Source organism: Phragmites australis, chromosome 13, assembly GCF_958298935.1.
Source record: "Phragmites australis chromosome 13, lpPhrAust1.1, whole genome shotgun sequence".
In the NCBI taxonomy this organism is placed as follows: domain Eukaryota; kingdom Viridiplantae; phylum Streptophyta; class Magnoliopsida; order Poales; family Poaceae; genus Phragmites; species Phragmites australis.
The window spans coordinates 20,905,777-20,932,047 of record NC_084933.1 but is presented as its reverse complement, the minus strand read 5'-3'; the positions used below and the strand labels follow the sequence as shown (position 1 = coordinate 20,932,047).

The following is a 26,271-nucleotide window of genomic DNA, read 5'->3' as shown; positions in this document are numbered from 1 at the left end:
AGATGCTGCTCCCGGCCATTCCTTTCACCCCTGCCTGCCTGCGCAGAGAATGGAAGTACTCACACTGCCCAATATGCACTGTATTTCTCAATCTCTAGCTCAATTCCATTTGATTTTTGGTACAATGTTTGCAGTGACTTCAGAGGACAAATTTTTTTAGATGCCGCAGTGGATAATGGACACACCTGATGTCCCTGAAAAGGACACATCCTTGTTTCTGTGGTGTTGGGGAATAATGGTTGATGATTTGTCGCTGTAACACAACTACCCAAGCCGAGGCTACTAGAATTCTTCGGATGCTTGAAATCCCCATCACCCCTTGGCATCTCAATGCAAAGAAAAATCGTACTACAAATAGAAGATTGGGGGAAAATGCAGATACTATGTGCATGTCTTATTATGGGCAGTGTAATCAACAGTGAATGCTTCTCTCTACTATTTGTATTCTGACTTATGAGCACTAACTATTTCAACTATCTCATCAGTATGGACTTATGGTAAGGAGGTGATAGTGCCAGCATCAGCTGTAACGAAACCCACTTCGGTATCTTCAGTTGGATAATATCTGCTTATGGATCTTTAAACTACTTATACTGGCAAGTAGGTAATACCTGTAATAATCCTGCTTACCATCTCCATACTGATGCCCTGAAGTCTTGTGGTAATAGCAAAGGTAATTGCACTTCTTGCTGTACTGGTATCAAACTGAATAAGATCTACATAACTGTAAGCATTTCTGCTTAGCCGTCAGCTCACGTCACTGTCATATGCTGGTTCGTTGGAATAGGACATCAGCAGAACATCACTTACAAGAAAGCTATATTTGAACAGCTTCCATGCATTGATTATGAAGTAAAGTGGCACTACCAAAAACCTAATTTACACCCTCTGTGTGTGTGTTGGAAAGTGATCTGATGTAGTTTATTTTCTTCTGGCAGGATTTTTTATCGAACGCAAGAGAACTGTGTGTAACGCAAAAAACAGAAACGAAAACACAGAACAAATCTAACAATGATCTTGATTTCAAGACTTATCTGCTCAGATATGGTGATGGTTGCATTTGAACATTATTTTCTTATTACCGCTATTGTGCCATTCTACCACATCTAACAATGTGCTGGTCCATGATTAATTATCTGCTAGGCTTTTGTCCTCTAAAACGACATGTTTTGGGACCGATTGATAATTTCTTTTTATACTAATGTATACAGAAGTGATAATGTCGCTTTCAAGTGTAATCATTTCCTGTTCACAAGTTAAGCTGCACTACTCTCCAGAGGAAGTTAGCTTTTCAAAAGTCCGTTGCTCAAAACAATTAATCAATTTACATTTAAGTCACAAAATATCACACTTGGAATGATGGCTTGCTGAAAACGATACCTGATATATTTTATTACTTGCTAACCTCTCTAATTGTACGTTCCCTTGATTTCTTTTCTTTTAATGTTATTCAATACTTGTGGTAGACTTGTACTTTCCAATTTTCACTATTTCAGACAGCAGGAAATAGGGACATTAGAAGTCAACTGTAGTTGGTACTAGTGGGCTTTGTGATAGCAATGGCATAAAATAGGCAAGAAGCTTTGATTGATCATGTTATTGCTATCACCTCTTTGATATTTATACTCCTCCCGTTTGCAAGGGACGCAATGGGCAGGCAGTAATCAAGACGAAGAAGGAAAACTTTCAGAAGTACCATGACAATTAGAGGCTTTGTCGACTGGAGGGGAACCCCCATCAATAGAGAGGTGCATGGAGGAGTCAGAGCAGCATGGTTTATATATTGTAAGTGTCTATACAATAAGTTCCTTGTTTCTTCCATCTTTCCTGAATTACCTGTGTAGTTATTTGCAGAATTGCAGACATGGTTCCGGATGAAACGTGTTCTTACTTTGAAACTTCTTCTCCACCTTTCCCCCCTTACAGTCTTGACAGTTGTAACAAACATGGTGAATATCCCCATTATTCTGAATTTGGTTACCTATCTCCACGGAACAATGCATATGGGGGTGTCGGGCTCTGCAACTACAGTCACTAATTTTGTTGGTGCCACATGTGGGTTTGCTTTGATAGGAGCTTTTCTCTCAGACTCTTACATCACTCGTTCTAGAACTATACTTCTCTTTGGTCCATTGGAATTTCTGGTAATTTTCCTCTTGATCTACTCAATCATTCACATGCTACAGTATATTTTACATTTTCCGTTGCTATTACTAAATGTAAACCAACCAATAGTACATAATGCGGTGATACTTTTCATAGTTCTGTCCTTCTTTGTTGGGAGGACATAACTATGTTAATTATATAAGTGGATGAAAAACCTTAGTATCCTAAGATTAGTGCTAAAGATTGACTACCAAAATCACTTCACGTTTGCATGAAGTTGCTTTTATTTTAGTATAAATATACATTTATACTTGTTGGGATCTGATCTAACCAATATAAAACAAACTGTTGTATGTTTGTGCTGTCGAAGCTGAAATTGCTGAAGTAATTTCCAAAAGCTCACATGATGTTGGGTATACACATAAAGTGATTTTGGTTTACATAATTTCATGGGGGTTCTGGTTAGGTAGGAACGGCCTTTGGATTTAACAAACTAGAACAGTGATAGGCCTCAAATATATTTGAGAAACAGCTGAAACTTAAAACACTGACTTACAGCATATCTTGTTTTACTACAGATCAATCCATGAAAAGAATACCTGCTCTGGCATAATCTGGACTGTGAAGTCCTCTTAATTTAGATATGAAAGAAAAGACGTTCTGTTTGGGTGTAGAAGGCTGTTAGCATTTCCTTCTTTGCCTGTAGCTAATTAAGACTTACGACCTACAATAACAATTCAACACCTCCTGATAATTTACTTATATAAAATGAGTGCGGATTTTGTATCCAAGGGCTCCAGCGTCCCCATTAGCTAATAATTCGCCCAGCATGTTGCCATGTTTCAAAAAATCATATATGTAGTACACTTCAAGTTAAGTAAACCTGCAAAAAATTCAATTTCAAATTCACCCTAGATGTCAAGAAACAAAATAAACAAGCAGTCAATCCGGCATTGTTCATAACGTGCTAATAGTACCCCTTGTGCTTTTATAATCTTGATGTCAAAGATGAATCTGAAATTGAATTTTTACAGGTTATGTGTACTGCATACACGATTTTAATAGAATTTTTTAACATTGCAACATGTTGGATTAATCATATTTTTGCTAAAGGGGACGCTGGGTCCTCTAGTCACCAACCAATTTCCCAGATAAAATCTTTACTGGTTTATGCTGTAAATTCTGCTACGCATATTTCTTGTCAGCTTCTGAAAGCCATTAAAAGAGTGGCCCTTGAATTCAAACAGGTTCCAGTCATAACGTTGGATTACTTCTTAAGCAAATGTGCACCACCTGATAGCTATTGTATGCACCCTCTCTTAGTGACTATGTACAGTATTTGTTATTCGTGATAAACATGCACTTCTGCAGGGCTACGGATTGCTTGCACTGCAAGCCCACCTTCCGTCACTCCATCCACTGCCATGCAATATTGAGGGTGAACTCACTAACTGCAAAGAGGTCCATGGTTGGAACGCTACCCTATTATATGCAGCATTGTATATCAGTGCACTTGGTGAAGGTTGTGTGCGTGCTTGCTTGCCATCCCTCGGAGCGGACCAGTTTGACCATGAAGATCCCTCCGAGTCCCGTCAACAGTCCAGCTTTTTTAACTGGTTCACCTTCGGAATCTCCTTTGGAGGTTTAGTAGGGCTAATTCTCATTGTGTGGATCCAGAACTACAAGGGGTGGGACATTGGACTTGGCTTGGGTGCCATCCTAATTCTGCTTGGGTTGCTTGTGGTTGCGATCGGCCTCCCTTTCTACCGCAACCAAGTACCAGAAGGAAGTCCTCTAACTCGAATACTGCAGGTTGTGCTCCTTACTGGTCTAAAACATAAAATCTCATCTCAACTATCGACAGATGTGTTGTGAATATTAATTTAGCTGCAGTCTTGCCTCTCCAGGTTCTTGTGGTTGCATTCAGAAACAGGAAGCTCGAGCTTCCTGAGCAGCTGGAAGAAGCACACGAAAACGGTGCTGGGCCATGCACTGTTGAAGTGCTCTCCCGTACAAATAACCTGAAGTAAGATTAAGAGAAGTACATACCATTTCTGTGCAGAATACTATGCATAGAGAGTAGAGGGCATTGCCCTTTTAGTAGTATTGCCTATTATAAACTATTTTGTGCATCTTGTCAGATTCCTCGACAAAGCTTGCATTAACCGTGGGAAAGATGGAGCCTGGTATCATTGTAGTGTCGCGAAGGTGGAGGAGACGAAGATTGTGCTCCGTATGCTTCCTCTGTTTGTCAGCTCCATGGTCGGATATGTATCGAACCCTATCCTCTTAACGTTCACTGTGCAGCAAGGTGGCATGACAAACACAAAGCTCGGAAAGATCCATATTTCCCCTGCAACACTCTTCATCATCCCCATCACATTCCAGACGGTAATGCTCGCCATCTACGACCGGTTTATTGTGCCATTCATGCGCAGGCGCACGGGCTATGCCAGTGGCATCACTCATTTGCAGCGCATTAGCTTAGGCTTCGCCTCCATGATACTCGCACCAGTTATCGCGGCAGTGGTTGAGAGAAAGAGAAAGGAAGCTGCAGTGCAGATGTCCCTGTTCTGGCTCACACCTCAGTTCTTCCTGCTGGGCTTGTCTGATGTGACATCATTTCCCGGGCTCCTCGAGTTCTTCAACAGTGAGGCGCCACGGGGCATGAAGTCGATCGCCACAGCGTTGTTCTGGTGTGAGATAGGGATGTCCTCGTTGCTGGCCACTTTCATGGTGCAAGTTGTGAACAGGGCCACGAGGCATGGGAGCCTGGGAGGGTGGCTAGAGGGTACGAGTTTAAACAACAGCCATCTTGACCTGTTCTACTGGGTTGTGACTATTGTCGGATTGCTCGCCTTCTTGAACTACCTGTACTGGGCGAAAAAGTATGTCTACCGGCACAACCCACGCATTGTTGACGAGCCATCAGTGGATCAAGAATCACCTTGAACTGTCGCACTCGCATCGTTGTTTACTTGAGAAAGTGAAGTATTTGTTGTATTCAGCTCATCTGGTTGGATCCCAGTCTGTGATGCTTCCCGGTAATTTACATTTGTGAAATCGTCTTTAACAAAGACAATATCCGTGGCAAAGTAACCTCCATAGACAAATATAGCGGTAAATCGTCGTCCCCTGATGTCATGTGGTTCTTCAGGCCTTGGACAAGCCTGGCCTATGCGACCGGCGGTGCTCTGGCCTACCGTGTTGTCATCTCCTTCTGCGGCGTACCGCCTTATACTTGGTCCATTTTAACGGCTCAACTCCTACTCAGCCACCATTGTTGGGTCGAGTGTCTCGAGGATCAGTCCGTCCTAGCGGATCAAGCGAACCTCTTTGAGTTTCGTGTTGTTGCTTGGACCGATCTTCCAGTGGGCATCCCTAGTCACATTGTTATGGAGGTGGCAGAACCAGCCCTTGCCATTCACTACGACGATCCTGATATGTAGAAGCTTTTTAGTAACATTTCACCACTCATCATGGAGTCAAGGACGTTGCGCTACAACGTCTTTGTCCGCCTTTCCTCATTGGCGGAGTACCGAATTCCTTCTTCATCTGACAGCGATGACGCTGCCTCCTCCGGTGATGGGGGCGGTGGTCTGGACGGGGATCTGCCCAATGGCATGGGCCATTCCGGCCTCTCTGAGGGCGGAGTCCGTCGTTCTTACCCCTGCCAGCCACGATGCCTAGGTTTGCGGTGTCTCAGTCCGCATCAGATTGGCCTGCGGTGTCTAGAACCGCGACACTCCGGTCAGTGGCTTCTCGAACTGTGGCGTTTGGAACCACGGTGACTCCAGTCGTGGCATCTGGGGCCACGGCGACTCGGGTCACGGCCAGGGCCACCTCGCCGGCTCAGGCATCCTCATCAGGGCGCTGTTGTGTTCACGACATCCGTTGGGCACCTGGGATCCTGCCTTCATCCTCAGTTATGGTGCACATTAATTTTGGCTCCTGTCCTGTCGCGCCATCCGAGGCAACGCTCCTTCACATGTCCCCGCAGCTGGGTGTAGAGGGCGTGCCTTCACCTTTCGGCGTGTTTTAGACAGGGGTGCAAGATCCAATTGTTGTCTTTCTCCCTGCCCGTGACACCGTAGGCCTGAGATCCTTTAACCCTATGTCCTTGTGTGAGGAACAGTACCGTCTTGAGAGGGGGTGAATTAGAACACTTAGAAACCTAAATCAAATTAGTTCCAAAAACTTCACAAGATAAACCTATCTCAAATTTTATCTAAATGTGCTCTAGATTTATCTAGTGTGTCTACTCTAACGTTGAAGAGGGTTGTAACCTACTCTAGCAAGTTAAATTAGAGTATATAATTGCGGAAATGTAAATAGGATAGAAAGACAAACTCGAGACAAGGGATTTTTATCCCGTGGTATCAATAACATGAATGCCACCTCTAGTTCACGTTGGAGCTCTATAAAGGATATGCACCCAGTCATCAAGTCTCTTCAGGTCATAGCTCTTGAGATATCAAGTACCAAGGCAAGGTCTCAAGCATCATGAGTCACCAAGCCACCAAGAAAAGGTCTCACCACTAGCCTCTCGTCCGGTCACTTACCGCCGTAATCACTTCGGAGTTTGAGCCACCAAGGGAAGAGTCTTCGTGTCCCTGTACACGTATCTTGTCGTCGCTGCACACCAAGTCGGAGGGTCAACAAGCTTGAGCCACCGAGGCCAAGATGTCGACAAGTCATCAACACTCCAAGGCGATGGCGTACCACTTGGTACAAGCTAGGTTCATTCCTTGATCCCTTCTTCAAGCTGCAACACTGTAAGACCCCAACCTGAGATCTCATGTGCCACCCGTATCAGTCTTTGAATCAAGTAGCTGATACACATAGTACACCAATTGTAGTATCACAGATAAACTTCGTACATAAGTATTAATATTACAGAGTATAAAAGGTTATAACTCATACTATATATTACAAACCTGGTCGAATGGCCAACAAAAACATAGCGGAAACCAAGGACCCAAGCCACAGGCAGCTATGTTGCGAACGCGACTTCTATGACTACTCTTCATCCTCGCCTTCGCCTCCGGCGTTGGCGACGGCTGCTTCCTCATCTGAATGACAATAAGAGTGAGTACGAAAGGTACTCAGCAAGCCCTATATTACTTCAGGGTGTTGATAGATGCATAAAGAGGTAATTTAAGGATAAGACTTTATGATTTAGTTTTAAACATAAGTGGATTGTGCAGGTATTCGATTGCATCATTTATTATTGACTTTAAAACAGTTTAAATGGTTTAAAATTAGGTAACAAGCTTTATCTATGGGTTTTCGGTCCTGTGAGAGGCTATACCTCGCTACATAGTCTCTATCGTCACATTTGGTGTACCTCTAGTACCACACAGTTTCTGACGGATTGGACCAAGAACATCATCATATGGATATTTAGTCCACACACTTACTCATGAAGACACACGCATCTGAAGTCTAGTCAAATGGGGTCATGTTTCGCATATGCATGACCGTGGACATGATTATTCGAATAGATTTATACTCTGTAGAGGTTGTACATTGTACCCACACGATATGCTCAGCCTCCAACCATTACAAGCGGAGGAGAGAATCATATCGAGACACTTCAATCACCTTTCCTGCCAGGCTTTTATACGAGATTTACCTCCAAGCGCCAAAATCCATACACTGAAGGCTAGCCCCCTTTTTAAGCCTAGGCCGGTTCTAGAAACCTCCAAACAGAGGGACGGATGGTCACTTGACTGTTCACCGCTCTCAGCCTCCTAGTATGGTGCCCAACTCAGTCTGGTGAAAGAAAAGTCAAGTCCTGCCCATTCAGGACATATGGTTGCACAGGGGTGACTAAGCATGCCGAGGCAATTAACTCGGTCATTAAACGACCGAGGTAGGTATCTTCTGGCAATGAACACCACAGAGGTGATTCAAGCCCTCAAAAGCATTCTCATCCAGTATACTACTCCACCTACCGCCGCTAAAATAGTTTTCACATATTTTTACACATCACCCTCCGCATCAAACATGACATCAAGGATTTCACAACCATCATGGAATTCACAACCATCAAGGATATCCTATGCCAAAGCCTAGCACAAGTGACTATCTTACCGAGTTTTAAATAAATCAGAGAAAAATATACATTTTTTCTAGCAGCGCTTCATCACACAATTTCTCCCTCTCCCCTTCCCTCCCCTCTCCTTCCCTCCTCTCGTCTCCTCTCAGCTCAGTGAGAAACAAATTAGGTGTGTGACGTTGGCGGAGCCAATCACGCCAGTTTAAATACTCAAAAGGTCTCATCCCCTCAACTAGCGAGATCTTTTGGATGGGCCTATGTGACGGAGACACCACAAATGTCTCGCCCGTTCAACGGACAAGAATTTAATCTTGTTCGATGAATGAATGAGATCTTACTCTCTCCGATTATTTAATTTGCTAACCGTCAGGACCCATAAGATCTTATCCGTTGAATGGACGATAATAAGTTAGACTTGTGATTTTTTAAAATGATTATGTATTTTGAAAATATTAATAAAATAAAATTATATATATATATATATATATATATATATATATATATATATATATATATATATATATATATATATATATATATATATATATATATATATATATATAATCCTATGCCATCAGCTTTGCGGCTGACACGAGCCCGAATTCTGAAGGTCTACAGAGTCATGCCGCTATCGCCGACAAGGATGTGAGGGCAAAGATGGGTTTTTTTTTTTAACCACAAGCTAAAAATAAAAGTTTGCAGTTCGAAGGTAAAGTCCTTACCAACTATACCTCATATAAACAGCCTTTAATGAGACCTGCAATCTAAAACTTTGCTGAAGTTTATATTTCCACATCCCGGAAGTATTTTGCTCCTTTAGCTCTTGAATACAACCATTTTCTATAGTTGTTACGTGGGGTAAAAAAAAGTACAAAGTAAACAGTCCACTTAAAAACCGAAATCAACTATCATAATACAATTTAAAATTAACCTACGTATCAATTGCTCTTTTTAAAAGGAGTAAAATATACGAGAGGTACAACAATTTGCACGGTAGGTGCAAGTAGATTATAGTTCTTGCAAAATGCTCAAATTGGTCACAGATATTGTTTAGGATGTGCATTAAATGACGTGGACAGACGATTGTAGGAAGGGCGGCCATGCGGTGCCATTTTGGCATCCACGTTGGCACTCTTGGCACAGGTAGGGCAGATCATTGGCATAATTTTGCAAACTTACCCTCGCTGATACTCGTTTTGATTCTTGTTTATTTTAGTTGCCGCTGTTGTTCCCATTGCCCAGCACCCAAATTCAGTTGTCGTGCCCGGTCAGCATGATGCCATCACCGCTTTGCCGCCGCCATGGCCCCCATGGGCACTTCTTCACTGTGCAAGACTGCAAGCACCCACGTCTTCCTGTATCCACGTGGACCGTGGACGCCAGCACTCACTGAATGACGCCTCTATCTTTAGGATTTCATATTTGTATTCGGTCAAATATAAATATGATAAAAAATCATATTTAATTAACAGACAGATACAAATATGAATATATCTAAAAATATTTTTTATATATTGATATGGATATATCCGAATCTGTTTTTTCAGAAATAGATATGGCTACTAAAAATATCCGTACCTGAATATGTAGAAATACTTATATAAAATATAAATAAAAGTAACATAAAATTCTATTATTCCGTTTTGTTCTCTTACTTAATTATGTCAATCTTACCTATTATGTTATTGTTTGATATTGTACCACGTATACTGTACAAATAAATCTAACCCTTTCTTCTCACGTCCAACAGTCCAAAATCATCTAAAGTCATATTACTGTATTAAATGTTAAGGTAGAGGATCTATCCACTAAAAATAAAGTTTCTTATGTCGAATTTTTATTATGCTCGTGTCAAATAAAGTTATTATTTCATAATTTGTCATTAAAAATGTGGGATATCCGCATGCAATTGAATCTAATACGTATTCGGATGCGGATTCATATTCGAATAATCCGATTCGTATTCGTATTCAAGTATATTTGAATTTACATTTATATTCATATTAAAATATGAATAATAATATAAAAAATAGACTATTCAATTCGTATATGCTCTGTTTCCACTCTTATCCATACCCATCTCACCAAGTACACTACCACAGCAACTTACATGACCCATTTGAATAGTTTGCAAGAACTTTGACTTACTTGCACCCACCTTGTAGGCAGTGACGGAGCTTTACCAAAAATTCAAGGGGGGCTAACAAAAACAAAGCAAATTCAAAAATATTTAAGTGCTAAATCATTAAACTAATATATGGCATAATTTATAGTCATCATTTTTCATACTTGGCTCAAAAAATATATTTGAGTGAGATTATATCTTGGTAGCTATATTTATCTACAATTTGACTCTCAATCCGTACTGGCGAGCTATCGACAAGAAAGATATTTTCCATCTTATGCCATAGCTACCGTCGCTTGTTCATAGACAATTGGAGTAAGTGAACTCTAACCTAAACAAAATTAGGCCACATGGGTTGCATACCCGATGTTAATTTTTATTTTTGGCAAAAAGGTTGGGAAGGTCACGATGTCGAATATCTAACTATGAGGTATATACGCATAAGGAGTATACCATATATGGATATGGTATGTCATGTGCATACTTAACAACTCCTAAAATTATGGAACCGAATTTGTGGTACCTGATACGCCTGAAATATAGAATGTGTATGCTAGGAAGGCCTCAATTGCTAGCCCAACTTGAGAAGACTAGTATCCAGAATAGATCTATCTACTTGGACTATAAGGAAAAAAGATTCCCTTCCCTACTGACTACGGCTATATATGAAGCGGTACATCACCCTTATATAAGGAGGAGACCCAGACCCCCACGGGTGGCTCTTTTTTCTCTTGGCTACTGGAGGCAGACATTAGGACCTTAGCTCAGGAGGACCTCTACGACTTTAGCTATATGTTAGACTAGATTCGATCTACTCTTTGTAATAGGTTAGCCACATTGCATGTACTCGACTAAATACATACAATCATACACACATGATATAGGGTATTACTCCAACCGGAGGCCTGAACCTGTATACATCGCGTGTGCCTCGATTCATGCTCCATATTTGATCCACGAAGATAACCTCGTTATTTTTGGACACATTGTTATGAACAAATCATTGACAGTTGGCGCACCAGGTAGGTGTCTTCTGCTTTTCAGGATTGACTATGTCTCGAGTGCACATCAGCACCGGATTCTTCGATGTTGGCTTCTACGTCCACTTCGGGTTAACAACGATCACCCTCAAATCGCCCCTAGTCGGATCGGAGATCGCATTCGGAACTATGATCTTTTGTTGGGACCATCAAGGTGAACTGATCCGCATCGCTATTATCGAGTCCAAGCCATTGGATGCATATCACGAGGTAGGATATCTCAAGTGGGATCCCAAGGAGCCTAATGTTCTCTAGTGCATGGGCATCGACAGGGACGAGGATGGCGACGACGACATCGCCAGCCAGAGTAGCCAAACAGATCGATTCATGTTCATGGCTAGAGGAGCTGATATCCCACCTGTTGACCCAATGGTTTTAGATCCAAACGCCGTGGTAAACAATAGCACGGAAATTCCTGAGGATCCAGTAGTGGTAAATGCTGCTCATGGTACTGGTGTTGTCGGCGGAATACCACTAGAGACATCTTCAACGGGTGCTTTACGTATCCCTGACACAACTCTCCATCAATGGACCATGGGAGGTCAAGCACCTTTTGGTCTTCGACGACCACTTCCGGTGGGCACACCTCCACCGCCAGCGTTTAATCATCGAGGAACGAGCTCCCTCAGGATAGCAACCCCTGAGCAGTGTCATCTCAACCACAACCAAATATGGGTAGAAATGTTTTCAGAACTCTAGATGCTAATATCCAGGGAGCCCATATGATTCTAAGATCCCTTCCGGAGTTGGATCCAACAAATCCCTTAGCCCATATGGTTAATTAGGTCATGACCCTATTTGATGTGGTCCAGATCTAAGCTGCTCGAGTAAATAATCCTAGCAACTCTAGGCGCCCAAGTCGGTAAGGCGCCAACTCGAGGAGCCATGGATGCAAGCATCCCCAAGTCAAGGGATCCCAGGTAGGAAGCTCGGGTGATCGAGCCTGAGCACCACTTTGCGGGACAAACTGTAACTATCCTACCCATAGACGCAGGAACCAGGAAGATCTGAGGAATCATATTCCTCACTATCGGCATGATCTACGTACAGTGATAGACAACTGTCGTGAGGAACGTCGCGAGGACAACTGCCATTATTACAACCGTGGATCTCTAGGATAAGATGGTCGACGTAACTCCCCTACTCGAAGGAACATACATGATAGTCCTCCCTCACCTCATCCTGAAGAACTCAATGGAGGCTATGAAGCTTTCATACATGAGCTTCGATCGATACAGTGGCCTGAGAAGTTCAAGGCAGGCTCGATCCAGAAGTATGATGGGAAGATCAACCCCATTGAGTGGTTACATATCTATACCACGGTTATTCGAGTAGCAAGCTACGATAACAAGGTAATGGCCAATTATTTGCTGACTGCACTTGATGGACATGCCAAGTCCTGGTTATTTAACCTACCTCCTAACTTGATCCGATCGTGGGCCGAGTTGAAGGCTCAGTTCGTAGCCAACTTTCAAGGCACATTTAAGCGCCCAAGAACCAGAGAACGATCTCCATCAGCTGAACCAGGGTGAGGACGAGTTACTCCGAGATTTCATTCGCCGATTTAGCAAAAGGCATAATACGATCCCGGACATCTCCGACGAGTCAGTCATCATCGTATTCAAGTGAGGCTTCCGAGACACAGATCTGCTCAGAAAAATGGCTACTCGAAAAATCCACACGATCAAAGAGTTCTTCGAGTTGGTCGACAAGTGTGCAAAGCGAGCAGAAGCCCAGGTATACGCCAAGAACCCTTAATTTGGAAAGGACAAGTCCAAGTCCTAGAAGAACATGGGGAAAAGAATAAACCCGTCAACAATTGCAAGGGTCTAGATACGACCATAGTCATGGTCGACAGGTGTAAGTCGTGCAACACTGGGGACAACAGAGGCATGAGACGAGGTGGAGGGAAGTGGTGTCCCGTTCATCAGACTAGCTAACACGACTTCGACGAATTCCATGTCATCAAAAAGAAGGTTGATGAAAAGCTCAATGCCGCTGTTGTTGAGCATAACAACAAACAGGCCAAACCAAACGTTAACAGTGACAAGCCTGAATTCCACGAGGCCGACCAAAGTCTAGCACACATCTTCGGAGGATCCACCTCTTATGAATCTAAGAGGTAGTACAAGGCGATGGAATGAGAGGTCAATTTGGTTCTAACTGGGCCTACTCGATACCTCAAGTGGTCAGAGGTTCCAATCACTTTCAATCAAGTTGATCATCCGACTGCAGTTCCGCACCCTGGTCGATACCCGGTTGCGGTCTAGCTGACTATACTCAACATCAAAGTTTCTCGAACCTTGGTCGACGGGGGTAGTTCGCTTAACCTCATCTTCGCCAAGACCATAAACAAGATGGGGGTTCAGAGGTCGGAGCTTAAGGCGAGAGTCAAGCATTTCCATCGCATAACCCCCAACTCATTGAGCGTGCCCATAGGCCAAATTGAGTCGCCAATTACATTTGGCTTGCCTGATAATATCTGTACAGAGAAGCTTACCTTCGATGTCACGGAATTCAAGATGGTGGACAACGTGATCCTAAGCCGTCCAATGCTAGGTAAGTTTATGGCAGTGGTGCACTATACGTACCAAATGCTCAAGATCCTAGGTCCCAAAGGGATCATAACTGTCAGGGGAGATCAGTGTGCAGCAGTCAAATGTGACAAGCAGAGTCTAGACATGGTCGAACACCTCAGTCGAGCGGCAACCACTTCTAAGGGTGTGGATTCCAAGCATCATAATCATCAAGCCACCATTGAGATCAAGGACTCCAACCTTGTAAGTCTTGCTGATTCTTGCAGGTACAATGATGCCGCTAAGGGTGAGACCACCTCAGTCAAGGCAATACCCATCGACCTGTCTGTTGAGAGTTTATTCATGACAATGATTACAGGGTGTATTGGTCAATAGGTGTGTGAACAACGCGGTGTGCGCATGTTTGTGATGAACTCAAGAACGTAGGGATTATCCAAGTTCATGCCTTTCTAAGGATAACAGCTCTATGTCCTATGTATTTTATTATCAGTATTTATGAACTGGTTACAGATAAGATTTCTTGACTCCTCCCTTTCCCCCTTCTACAAATCAAATCATCCTCTCTTTATATACTAAAGAAAAAGAGAACTTACAAGTGAGCCCTTTTCCGTTGTTCCATACCTTAGCCAACCCTTCCACCCCTAGGCTCCTTTAAAATAGGCAACACACGTACCCCTTTTTATTTTGATGAAGCTGACAAGCCCATCCCATCCGCTGGACACCTCCACACATACATCACCCCAGTCAGCTACCCCGTCCCATCACCGATCACGCACGTGCACCTATGAACCAGTCTGACACGCCTGCGAGCCCGACCCATAACGTTTAATGCTACAGGACGGGGCATAGCACCACTGCACGGCCAAGATCTGTCCGCTAGGTAGGAGTACCTGGGGAAGAAAAACGCTTGAGTGGAATGCATTTAATGAGAATATACTGGTTTGATGAATACATATTCCACGACCAGTGTAGGTTGGTTGCGGGAATCCCTTATGTGATAAGGATCCTGATCGTAAAGATGCAGACTGGTCATGTGGTGGGATTCTGGTCTAGCAAATAATCTTTTGTCAACTGGTATTGACTGGTGTGAGCTCTCAGAATAGGGACCCCCCTATTCATATCCACAGCAGCCCCCAAGCTCCCTCACGGAGGTGATGGTCTAAGTGGTCGTCGTGTGGTCGCGGATGGACCTGGTCGTACCACTTGGGGCCCAGGTCAACATGAGTTCACCCTGAGAGTGGCCATCGACGCAATCCACTTTCCAGGCAGGCCCATAAAACCACATCCCGATGGGAGATTTTAAACTTCATGAGAGAGAGAGAGAGAGAGAGAGAGAGAGAGAGAGAGAGAGAGAGAGAGAGAGAGAGAGAAATATCGTGGGAGAGAGAGACATTAACTTCTGTCGAACCTGAGGGAATTTTGGCCCCCAAAGTGTGGTCTTCTGAATTTCAAGACGGCTGAGTTTTGCACGACGGTTGGGATATCGCGCTGGCCCTATAAATTAGAAAACCTTGCCCATGACTCCTTTCACCATCCCCTACAACCTCTAAGTCATCGCGCTCAGGGCTCATCGTCTCTATCTCTTGTCGTGTTCCCGCATCCACCCCTGCCGCTCCCAATGGCACCGTGCACCGGTAAAGAACCAAGTTTTTTCAAGTCCAAGTACATTGCGGTTTGAAGGAAGAAGCCCGCCCCCTCTCAATGGTCTTGAGCGCTTTGAAGGAAGAAGCTCTACTGAACCGTTCTTGTTCTGATGTGTGTTGATGTTAGGATATTCTGTAGATTTAGTGGCTCATGTAGACTAAAGCAGTGAAAAATATGGATTTTGTAGATTGGAGGATGGAGTGTGTCTTGTGTTGATTTAGGATTTTAGCTGCTCTGCTCCTCCTTTCGTGGCGTGAGCTGGTTCCAAAGGTTAGGTTTGCGATTTTGTTGGTTTGTGAAGGAAAGTTTGGATCTTTCGTGAAGGAAAGTTTGGGATTCTAGGTGCTCTGCACCTCCTGTTTTGCAAGTCCCATTTTGGCAGGCCGGATGCCACCGGAACGCTGCAGCCAGGCGAGCAGAGGCTTGGCTTGGGGACCACAGGGCGGGCTCTCCAGCGACCTTTGGTCAAAAGTTTGGTCGACCAACACGGGATACGAGCCTCCATTGATGAACTTCTCACTTCTTGGTTGTGATTTTCAGATTCGGTGTGCTCACAATCACCTATCCTCTCTAGCAAACACACATGCGTGCCCTCTCCTTCTCGTTGGCTCCTCTGCGTGCATGCATGTGGAATGTCGAAGGTGTTAACTTTTGCAGCAAGAGATGTTAGGGCTGGGTTTGTATGTTTGAGCAAAGACTAATCTGGGCTCTGTTGTTAATAATGTTTCACTATTTGTAGTGTTCTGATGCTGCTATATTTCTCATTATTTTTCTTCTCTTTTCTTCTTTGAAGCTGTTGTCGGCTCATGTCCATGTGATCAGCTTCTGTCGTGGGTAAGTTAGCAACATTTTGCATCCAGATCTCTACTTTTGCAACTGCACTTCCCTGTTGGAAGTAGCAGTAGAAGGAACCTAATTGAACCATGGATGGATGGATTAAATTTGATTGATTCATCTCATATAAATGAATTTAGGCTGACATGCATCTATTTGTTTGCAGGGATTTATAATCAGCTGATTGTAAAGAGCAAAAGGCACCGGTTTCTTATTCGAGAGCAAATTTCAGGAGAAATCCTACAAGGTTGTTACCAAGGTAAATCACATCCCTTTTGAGCTCATTATTTTGCCATTTTCCCCTGGAGCATTGAACTGCTTAAGTGATTACTTGCTTTTTCAGTTGATCAAATCAACAGCTCTGGCTACTTCGCATGTTGGTGTGACTATCATGAACCGTATGCACTCAATTCCCCACCCCCCCCCCTACCGGTTTCACATTCCATGAATATAATAAGAGCTTATGTAAGTGGTTATCCTTAATTGTTTTGTGTCATTACTCTTAACTCGTATGAAGTGGTAAGCAATAGTCCCAGTATTTTATGTTTTGCAACAGGTCTAGATCATAGGAGAACATACACTACTTCATCTAAATTTTAAGAATTATCCCTCTTTCCATTTTATACCCTTTAAATTCTGAAATATGCCCTTGCAATGATTGCATGGGCAGATCTCATAGTCACCATGCAAGGTATGTTGAATATTGTGCACTAAATAAAAAGATTGTGTATAAAAAGTTCTCTTTTGAGTGCTAAGGTTGGATCCGATTTCCCGTGTTTCTCCAAATAAAAAGGAAAAGGGTTTGTAAATGAAGTTATTCTATTATCAGACCAAGCAGATGAGAGTTAACTAAAAAAATGGAAATTTAAGCAAGTTGTTTTTCAATCAAAAACCATGCTGGTAGAGAATATATAAATTTCAGCCATTATTTTTTGCAAAGGAACATTAGACCATAAAAATGTTTTATTTTGTAACAGAGGCACATCTTGCTGTATATTTTTCTTATTTAGATGCGGGATGTTTTATTTTTTTAGCTATCAGTTATCTGTTCATTGTTCATGTCTGGAAATTATATAATTGGGTGAAGCTAGAGATCATGCAAAGATGTTCAAATAACATCCAAGACTGGATCTGCGGTGACCGATCTGTCAAATATGTAATACCACTTGGATATGTACATTTCTTTTTTCATTTTGATCAAATTGCTCGGTTTAATATTGATTGTCTGAAATCATTGGCATTTTTAGCTTGAGGAGTTAGCATCCTTTCTCCGTTGTGGACCAATCTTTACTCTTTCTTTCTTTTAAACATTCTGAGATTGACTTGCTGCTTCTTTTGTGTCGTGAGTTTAGATTGATCTTGCAGAGAAGCCAAGTTCAGAGTGACTTATAAAACCTTTTGCTCCTTAGATTGAATTTGCATTCTTCAACTTCTCGGAAGGGCTTTATAGAAGTTTTGGAACTCAGAAAACAAATGGCAGGTAATCTGAATTCCATTTTTTCAGTATCCTCTCTCTCATAGTGTTTCGGATTATAACTGGAAATGTGCGCAGTACGAATAACAAGTTGTAACTCACAGTGTTAGTTTTTCGTGTTGCAATTATGTATTTATGGACGTGAAGTTGTAACTGGTCTACCTAACAAGTTGTAACTGGGGATGTGCGCAATGCGAATAACAAGTTGTAACTTACAGTGTTTCGGGTTGTAACTGGGAATTTGCGCAGTGCGAATAACAAGTTGTAACTCACAGTGTTAGCTTCTCATGTTACAAGTATGTATTTCTGAACGTGAAGTTATAACTGGTCTACCTAATAAAATCTAAACTCATAGTGTTTCGGATTGTAACTAGGAGATGTACACAATACGAATAGGTGAATAGTAACTACGTATAGACGCAGAATAGTCTCACTATATATATATATACTTCCCCGTGTTGTCATGTTTAGGTTGCAGCTACCCAAATCCTGTGTGATTAGAAGCTAGGCATGCTAATTGAGTTTCTCGTAGGTACACAGTATTGCCATGTTATTGGGTTGGGTTAGAGCAGTCGAGGCCCTAAATGTGCACGACTAACTCCCCTTGCCTTCGCAAGCTCGGGAGAGTGGGAATGGAGGTGCACTTGAGGCAGGAGGGGAAGTTGTGCTACTACTGGAGATATGGTCTAGCGGTCCAGAAAAGAAGATGCGATGAGGCTGTGTAATTGAATCAAGTATATTAGTAGCTATGGATTAGGTATTGTTGGATATTTGTGTATTGTGAACTAATACATTGCTCCAATTATGTGTTTTGTTCACTTAATGTGAGAAACAAGATAGATATTGAGCGTAAAAATTCTAAACCGTTGCAACGCATAGACAAAATTGACTAGTATAAGTGAAAGATCTAACTATACAACAATGCACTTATAACTGTTGTCAGATGAAACCTGACAAGGTAACCATTTTTTTTTTAAAAAAAAGAAACGGCAAACCAAACCAATGAATTGTTAAATTCAAACGAAACAATTAAGGTATTCATTCGTGCAATAATTCATCATTATGTAGAACCATTTACGTAGTGCTTAGCTGGCCACGTTCATATAGGGCAACAAATATTCTGTTACATAAAATTGATTAGTATCTTAATTGCTTTCCTTCCTATGTCACATCATGCATGCAATCGGAGCTTCTACTTTCCTTTCCGTGTCACAGCAGCACAGTACATCCTGTTTTATATGCAGCACCCACACACCAAAAGGAATTACAAACAAGGACAACTAGGGTCGTCGTTGCAAACTTCCTCACACGCCTTCCGTCAGAGCTCACATGGCCACACCAAGGCGAAGCAACATGTCAATGAAGGCAAGATCTAGCTGGCATGCCAGAGTTGGCGAGGAGGCCCAGAAGAGAACTGCAAGAGCCAACAACTCTGACTTCCCTCGAAGCCGTATCTTTGATGATGAAGGAGCATTGGTAGCGTCCTCTCCAAATCTGGAACAAAAAGTTGGGAGCTAGCGCCACCACCCTCGACGTGAAAGATGGAGACCCACACGAACACTCTGCCATCGCCGGCAGCAAGCTCAACAACACAACAACACAAGAGTCCATCGAACTAACAAAAAAGGGATAAAAAACATCTCATCTAATCGCAACACATGTACTAAAGCATACCTCGGGAGCCGCCTGTCATGATCATCGCCGAATTTGACGCAAAAGCCAGCCACCAAACAAAAGCACCAAATCTGCAGCCATATAAACTACTAGGACCTAACTAAGCACACCACAACATCGATGAACCCGATCCCCTCACTCTCTGTCAACAGAAAGCCCGTCAGAGGAGGGGAAACAAGTGAATCAACGCCGGGATCGAAGTATCGCCGTGGTGTCACCTTTTGCTAATGTAGCAGGGGACTAGAGAGGGGATCCTTTTGCTACTGATGGTAGGTTTTAGCTCTCAGCTCTACATTATATCTTAAGTTTATAAGCTAAGATAAAATAATTCAATTCTATATTTTTAGATTAAAAATGAAAGTAAAATGATTCACATAAACACCTTTGATATACCCACAAATCTAACTCTACAAAAAATTTAAATTAGAAATACACAACTTAAAAATTCTTAGAGCTAGAGTTATAAAAAAGACTCTTAAAAGAGACATTAGGTTTATCTCAAATGTGAGTGTACATCTTATACTCACGTTGGAGTCCTCTTCTGTTCGAATTTATGTGTCGCTTATCTTTCTAATTTGTTCCAAATTACTCGGGGAATACTCACTTCTTTCTTAAAAAAGTTAAAAATATTTTCTTCGGTCAACTACTCTATAAAAGCGTGAAACGCAGGGAGCTTTTAGCATTTTCCTGGAGCTCAAAAGAGGAAACATAAATAAAAGCGAGAAGCACCCACCATCTTTCCGCTCCTCTCCCACCACCTCCCCCGCCACCGCCCCGCGGTCACGCTTCCCTCCGCTCCCGCCCGAACGCGAGATCTCCGCGGCGGCGAGGCTCCCACCCCATCCACCCTCCGCCCGGTCCACGCGACGCGCGCAGAAGCGTGCCGGGATCGGATTCGGGAATCGCCGCGCGCGCGCGCGCTGACTAGGCCGGGTTAGATCTGCGACATCCCGGCCCCGATCCTGCCTCCCACGTGGTACAGTAGCGGATGCGAGCTCCTTAGATCTCTTCGCCGTTCGGCTTGTTTCTGCGATTTTTGGAGTCTTTTTTGGTAGGCAGGTTAGGTGTAGAGGCAGTACTACCTACTACGCGGTTGCTACATTTGATCGTGATTTGGTGCTGTTGGTTTTTGGTGATATGGTCTACCTTAGCTAGTTGCTGATGACAGATTAGGTTGAATTTTGTAGGATTACTTTGTGTTTTTTAAGTTCATGGTATTGAACTAATGATTTTCCGATACATGAATTAACGAAATGCTGTGAAATTTAGAGGAAAACACCAGTCGTTACTCAATTTGCTTACTTCAAGTTTTTTGGCTGCAGGTACGCGCAGGTAAGATTTACTCAGAGGCCACGGTTATAGAGTGGTATCTTTCTGGTGACCCTCTGTGGTTCGGGGGGCTCCTGTTCCCTGCTGGGGAGGAGATGCAGAGGAATGGCGTGCTGGAATGCAGTGTCTGCCACTCCACGGTGGCGGTGCCGAGCCCCAGGAGTGTGTCAAGGGCATACGACAAGCACCACAGCAAGATATCCTCCAAGTACCGGGCGCTCAACGTCCTGCTCGTGTCTGGAGATTGCATCTTGGTCGGCCTCCAGGTACTTCACTCTCTTTAATGATATTTGACTTCCAATCAATAACCCATTGTATGGGTTTGAATTTGACAAAATTCACCTGGGAGAAAATGTATCTGATATGCTTGTTTGGATATAGTAGGGTTAGGGTCCTTTTAGCTCCTTAGGAAGAACTAAGCCAGGAGGATGGGTTAAAAATAGATATTAGAAGGTCTTTCTTGTGCTTCTACTTGTTTGGTTGTGCTCACAATTTATTTGTATTTATGAGTTTACCTTTCTGAGTAACCTTGTTCCGTGAGTAAAGAATTCTCTAGCTACCTGTATGTTTTTAATCTGATTAATCATGTACCAAATTGTAATATGTATCTGATTACCGCACTGTTGTAACTTTGCTAAAAAAATTACTTTGTTCTGCAGCCTATCCTAGTATTTATGTCAAAGGTTGATGGGAAGTTTCAGTTCAGTCCTATTAGTGTGAACTTTTTGACGGAGGTTGCAAAAGTTATTTTTGCTATCATAATGCTAATAATCCAGGTTAGTTTATGATCACTCATGCTTTCCTCAAGAGTATGTACTTTGATTCTTGCGGAAGTTCTTTACTTTTAATAGACCAGTGGCACATCAATCAATCACTTTTTGCGACTTCCGTGTAGCTTTTATTGTGTTAGAGTGCTTCCCTTAAAGTTATTAGTATCCTATTTTGCAGTCTAGAAAACAAAAGGTGGGGGAGAAGCCGCTTCTGTCATTTTCAACCTTTGCACAGGTGATTTATCTTTTCAAACGATAGCACAACATGCACTCGTTCTCATATAAGATACTTGACTTCCAGTTCTCATTTTAGACCACAAGTATGACTTTTTCTTCTTCTATTTGCTTGAATGTCCTTAGGAGAAGTGTTACTTGTCTTTTTAGTTATCTTTGTGTCCTAGTGCCTTGTTTCAGTTTTCATGTATTATTTTGATGTATTGATTTATCAATGGAACTGTAAATCATAGTTCTGTATTTGCGTTTTTTAGTCATGGCAGCTGATCATTTGGTTCGTCAATCTTTTCTTGTGTAGGCAGCTCGTAATAATGTACTCTTAGCTGTTCCCGCTCTCCTTTATGCCATCAACAACTACCTAAAGTTTATCATGCAGGTAAAGTTCATTGAACTGGCTGAGATGTCATTCACTTGTGCAGTGTACCTGTATTTTTTGGAGCAAACACTTCTGCATGCTAGAAATTTAGAACACAACATACTGTGCATTTTTTTCTATTTCATTTTTTTGGTTAAAAATAATGCACTTTCGGGAACGAGTTCTGTTACATTTCCTGATTGATACTGAGTCATCTTATTGTACTTTAGTGACTTATCTTTAGAAGGGTTTTTTCATGGTTCTTTTAGATATGTCTTTTTTCTCTTTCTGTTTGACAACAGATGAATATATTATTTTATTTACTAGTTTTCCACAGTTTGTTTGTCTTCAGAATATCCGGCCTAACATGTCCTGTTATATATTAATTTATAGACAGTCACCGAGTGTTGTCTTGAGTAGCGTTGGTCTTTCTATATGATGTTGTTTTGGTTAACATATTGATACTTCCCACACAGTTATACTTCAACCCGGCAACTGTGAAGATGCTAAGCAATCTGAAGGTACTTGTTAGTGTACTGCCATGTTCACATGCTTTTGTCGTTTACCATGTGTGAGAGTACATGTGCATCTGTGCACACTCTGGCGAGTGTACACATCTGATTCCCTGTGCATGGAAAAAACACGATTACTAATATCACACTCTTTGATTCCTAATCCAGGTACTGGTCATAGCCGTTCTTCTAAAAATTATAATGAGAAGGAAGTTCTCTATAATTCAGGTAAAACTGAGGTCAGCATTTTTGTTATTACTTCATCTTTGTTGAGTAGTGAAGACCCATATTACTCTAATGGTAATATCATACACAGATGAAAATTCTCTCATTTATGTGTCTTTTAAGTAGAACTATCAACTGTTTCTTTTGGCTAATATACTAGACCCATTTTTTGTTAGGGTTTGGTGTTCCTCCCTTTTGCTGACTTATTTTCATGACCTCTGTACCATTTCTGTAAAAGAAAGTTCTCTCAACAATGTCTGACCCTGTTTCTGTCCAATGACTATCAGTGGGAAGCCCTTGCCCTATTGCTTATTGGAATCAGTGTCAATCAATTGCGCTCTGTACCTGAGGGAACCAATGCTTTTGGTCTTCCAGTCACCACTATTGCATACATATATACACTAATTTTTGTAAGTTTTTACATATTGGTTTAATCTTTATCACTTATCTTCTTCAGATGCCTGTAAAATTGGAAACAGAACCTCATATATACATATTCCTGTAAAATTGTAGGTTACTGTCCCATCGTTTGCCTCTGTATTCAATGAGTATGCCCTAAAAAGCCAGTTCGATACAAGCATCTATCTTCAGGTGATTTCCACTGAAACCTTGCTTCCAGCTCTTCTAAATCACTGCAGTGGGCTTGCCTAATTTTTGAATCAAGTTCCCTATCTTGTGGGCTTTTATGCTTAACAGTTCACACTGATATGTTTTCTCAATTTCTTGACTCTGTTATCTCTTTCTTCCACTAATTCTTTACATATTTTGCAGAATTTGTTCTTATATGGTTATGGTGCAATTTTCAACTTCCTTGGTATCTTAGGAACTGTCATATTTCAGGGTAAGCATCTTAGGTGAAAACTTGTTTTTATCTGGTGATAAGTAGTGCTACTGCATGTTGCGACTGTCGTATCACAGTCTATATAGGGGACCAAGGGTAAACTAGGATCGTCCCCATAGTAAGCAGTGGTACCAAAGTTGGGTTATCAGTGGTGCTTTTGAGGCTAGAATAGGGTGGCTGTTTAGAGCTTGATATATTGATCAATATGTTGTGTAGTGTCAATGTGTCATGCACAAATGCTGTAATGTCAAACTGAGAATCATGTGTCTTACGTTTTGTTTGTGACGATTGTTTATTGCAGTATAAGATATATGATAGTACTATGTCCCGTTTGTTTGCAGGTCCAGAGAGTTTTGATATTCTTCGAGGGCATTCGAGGGCTACAATGTTTCTCATTTGTAACAATGCTGCACAAGGAATTCTCTCTTCATTTTTCTTTAAGTATGCAGGTAACAGATGATATACCTACCTATCTCACTGATACAATACTAGTTTCCCAATACTTGGACTTCTTTGTCTATTGTAAGCTCTTAATTTCTCATATTTCTGAACGATTGACTGAAATAATATTGCAGATACTATTTTGAAGAAGTACTCATCAACTGTTGCCACGATTTTTACTGGTCTAGCTTCGGCTGCATTTTTGGGACAACCCTTGACCGTTAACTTTCTCCTAGGCATCTCAATAGTTTTTATTTCAATGCACCAGGTACTTGTTGTTATATATTCTTTAGCTTGTTTACTGACAACCGATCTTATGTATGTGCTATTTCTGTTCAGTTTTTCTCTCCGCTAGCCAAAGTCAAAGATGAAAAACCGGCTGGAGCAGTGGCACTGGGAGATACACAAAATCATAGGTAAAGATGACTGAGGACATGTTGCTCTTCTCATACACTGTTTCATTGGTTCTCTCAGATAGCTCGGATGCTACAAAATATGCAGAGCATAACAACTAATGTTAGCATGAGTGGTTGATGTCCGTTAAATATTTCCAAACATCTAGTCTAATAAGACGATTTCTGTTTGGCAGGTCCTCTGAGTCTTCTTTTGTAAATATGACTGCTGGTGCTGCTGCTGATGTAAGTGCCTAATCGCTTGACTAAATAAAACCAAGAATTGACATTTTTTTTAATGGAGATATTTGTTAACTTCTAAGTTGACAATGGTTTCAGGCAAGCCATCTTAGCGCAACTGATGAGAAAAGGCCACTACTGCCAATTTAACATTATATTTAAGGTGTGTTTCATACTTGTAGCTTTTTTCCATATGAGACACTTTCCGTTTTACCGGTAAATGATGCATTTGATCACAATGATAATTATAAACTAAATAGAGTAGTTTGTAATTGTTCATACATGGTACAACAATTCATTTGCTGAATAACTGGTAGGGTGCATCAGACCAATTTAGGGCCTGTTTGGTTAGACTGAGGCTTTTCCAAAAGCTGTTTATAGAAAAGCTGCTTTTGAATTGGCTTTTGATGCAGATGAAATATATAATATGTGTAATACCTCTCAGAACATCATCTCTCAGAAGTTACAAAAAGCTCTTCCAGAGCAGCTTCTGGCTTCTAGTAATAATGAAAGATTTTGCTTCTCAGAAGTCATTTTCAGAAGCGGGTTGTTTGGTTCAACTTTCTGCTTCTGAATAGCAAAAGCCAGCAGAAGCTGAACCAAACAGGCCCTTGAAGGTGTTTGGGGGAAGCTGTTGTAGATTACTTAGACTCTGCCAGGCAATTGGTGGTCATAGTTCAGAGTTGGTTGGTGCTGTGCTGCCATCAGTGACAGTGTGACAAAGGCAGGTGATGGTGTGCTCTGGGAAGAGGTGGTCAGTTTGTCTATGATGGTAATGAGGGCTACCTGTGTAGTAATGAAGTATCGTGAGAAGCATCCCTGCTGCTAAAAGTGGATCTGTGTATGTGGATGCAATGCAGGACTTGGGAGGCAGGAGTGGAGAATCAGTTGCAAAAATAATAAAGGAGTTGGTGTTAGGCTGTTACGTCCTAGTTATATGTTAGCGTGGCAGGTATCTGAACCAAACGAAATCTAAAGTGAAACGACATACCTACAGCAAACTGATAATTTATACCGTTATTTATTTATCGATAAAAGTGAACATTCTATTTATCGATAAAAGCAAACATTCTTCGTTCTGTTAACTAGTGTCATATTTAGCACGTTCAAACTACGGTTTTTTAGCAGTGAACTTTTAAAACTTACATATGAGCATCTCATTCATAAGGATTTTAATGACCTCGTTTTTATTTGGTCCTGTAGGTAGGTATAGAAGAAATTCTTTTTGCCATGAGTAGAATAAAACTCTTGTAAACTTTTAAAGCAAAAGAAACATCAATATACATCCAAGGTTCATTTGAGGCCATCTTATGTAATACCGTAATACTTTCACCTCTTGTTTGGGGCAACATATACCAGAAGGACATTGTTACACAAGTTCACTAATGTAATGTTATAGTTCTTCCCCCTCTTTTTGGGGGCAAAATTTCTGTACTT

The 26,271-nt window shown here is 41.8% G+C and overlaps 2 protein-coding genes and 1 long non-coding RNA gene across 10 annotated transcripts; all 3 read left to right on the top strand.

Moving 5' to 3' along the window:
* The first annotated feature begins 989 nt into the window (after positions 1–989).
* On the top strand, positions 990–5,073 carry LOC133889209 (protein NRT1/ PTR FAMILY 4.3-like). 4 transcript variants are annotated; one of them, XM_062329694.1, is made up of 5 exons: positions 1,066–1,785; positions 1,863–2,144; positions 3,478–3,918; positions 4,014–4,132; positions 4,248–5,073. In XM_062329694.1, the coding sequence occupies exons 1-5, from the start codon at positions 1,753–1,755 to the stop codon at positions 5,056–5,058; spliced, it is 1,686 nt and encodes a 561-aa protein (XP_062185678.1). In that variant the 5' UTR covers positions 1,066–1,752; the 3' UTR covers positions 5,059–5,073. The 4 variants fall into 4 exon arrangements, with proteins under 4 accessions (XP_062185681.1, XP_062185678.1, XP_062185680.1 ...); XM_062329696.1 differs by having other exon boundaries at positions 1,071–1,785; positions 1,855–2,144; XM_062329695.1 differs by having other exon boundaries at positions 1,085–1,785; positions 1,927–2,144.
* A 10,698-nt stretch (positions 5,074–15,771) lies between these two features.
* On the top strand, positions 15,772–18,582 carry LOC133889007 (uncharacterized). The gene is made up of 6 exons (XR_009903852.1): positions 15,772–16,193; positions 16,307–16,347; positions 16,514–16,606; positions 16,691–16,745; positions 17,757–17,827; positions 18,362–18,582. It is a non-coding gene; the product is annotated as an uncharacterized LOC133889007 (long non-coding RNA).
* Positions 18,583–20,234: 1,652 nt separating this feature from the next.
* LOC133887861 (CMP-sialic acid transporter 4) lies at positions 20,235–26,183 on the top strand. Of its 5 annotated transcripts, none has more exons than XM_062327849.1 (16): positions 20,235–20,471; positions 20,818–21,090; positions 21,484–21,600; positions 21,773–21,829; positions 22,127–22,204; positions 22,660–22,704; positions 22,864–22,923; positions 23,208–23,330; positions 23,434–23,511; positions 23,692–23,761; positions 24,103–24,210; positions 24,337–24,470; positions 24,542–24,618; positions 24,792–24,840; positions 24,934–24,997; positions 26,038–26,183. In XM_062327849.1, the coding sequence occupies exons 2-15, from the start codon at positions 20,920–20,922 to the stop codon at positions 24,982–24,984; spliced, it is 1,218 nt and encodes a 405-aa protein (XP_062183833.1). In that variant the 5' UTR covers positions 20,235–20,471; positions 20,818–20,919; the 3' UTR covers positions 24,985–24,997; positions 26,038–26,183. The 5 variants fall into 5 exon arrangements, with proteins under 5 accessions (XP_062183833.1, XP_062183836.1, XP_062183835.1 ...); XM_062327852.1 differs by having other exon boundaries at positions 20,235–20,554; XM_062327851.1 differs by lacking the exon at positions 26,038–26,183 and adding an exon at positions 25,362–26,028.
* Positions 26,184–26,271: the final 88 nt, after the last annotated feature.

Bases quoted from the DNA above. Each gene is read 5' to 3' on its own strand.
- LOC133889209 (XM_062329694.1), top strand. From the start codon at position 1,753: ATGGAGGAGTCAGAGCAGCATGGTTTATATATT. The intron at 1,786-1,862 runs GTAAGTGTCTAT...GCAGAATTGCAG, and splicing joins AGCAGCATGGTTTATATATT to ACATGGTTCCGGATGAAACG. The intron at 4,133-4,247 runs GTAAGATTAAGA...GCATCTTGTCAG, and splicing joins TCCCGTACAAATAACCTGAA to ATTCCTCGACAAAGCTTGCA.
- LOC133887861 (XM_062327849.1), top strand. From the start codon at position 20,920: ATGCAGAGGAATGGCGTGCTGGAATGCAGTGTCTGCCACTCCACGGTG. The intron at 21,601-21,772 runs GTTAGTTTATGA...CCTATTTTGCAG, and splicing joins TCATAATGCTAATAATCCAG to TCTAGAAAACAAAAGGTGGG. The intron at 23,331-23,433 runs GTAAGTTTTTAC...GTAAAATTGTAG, and splicing joins ACATATATACACTAATTTTT to GTTACTGTCCCATCGTTTGC.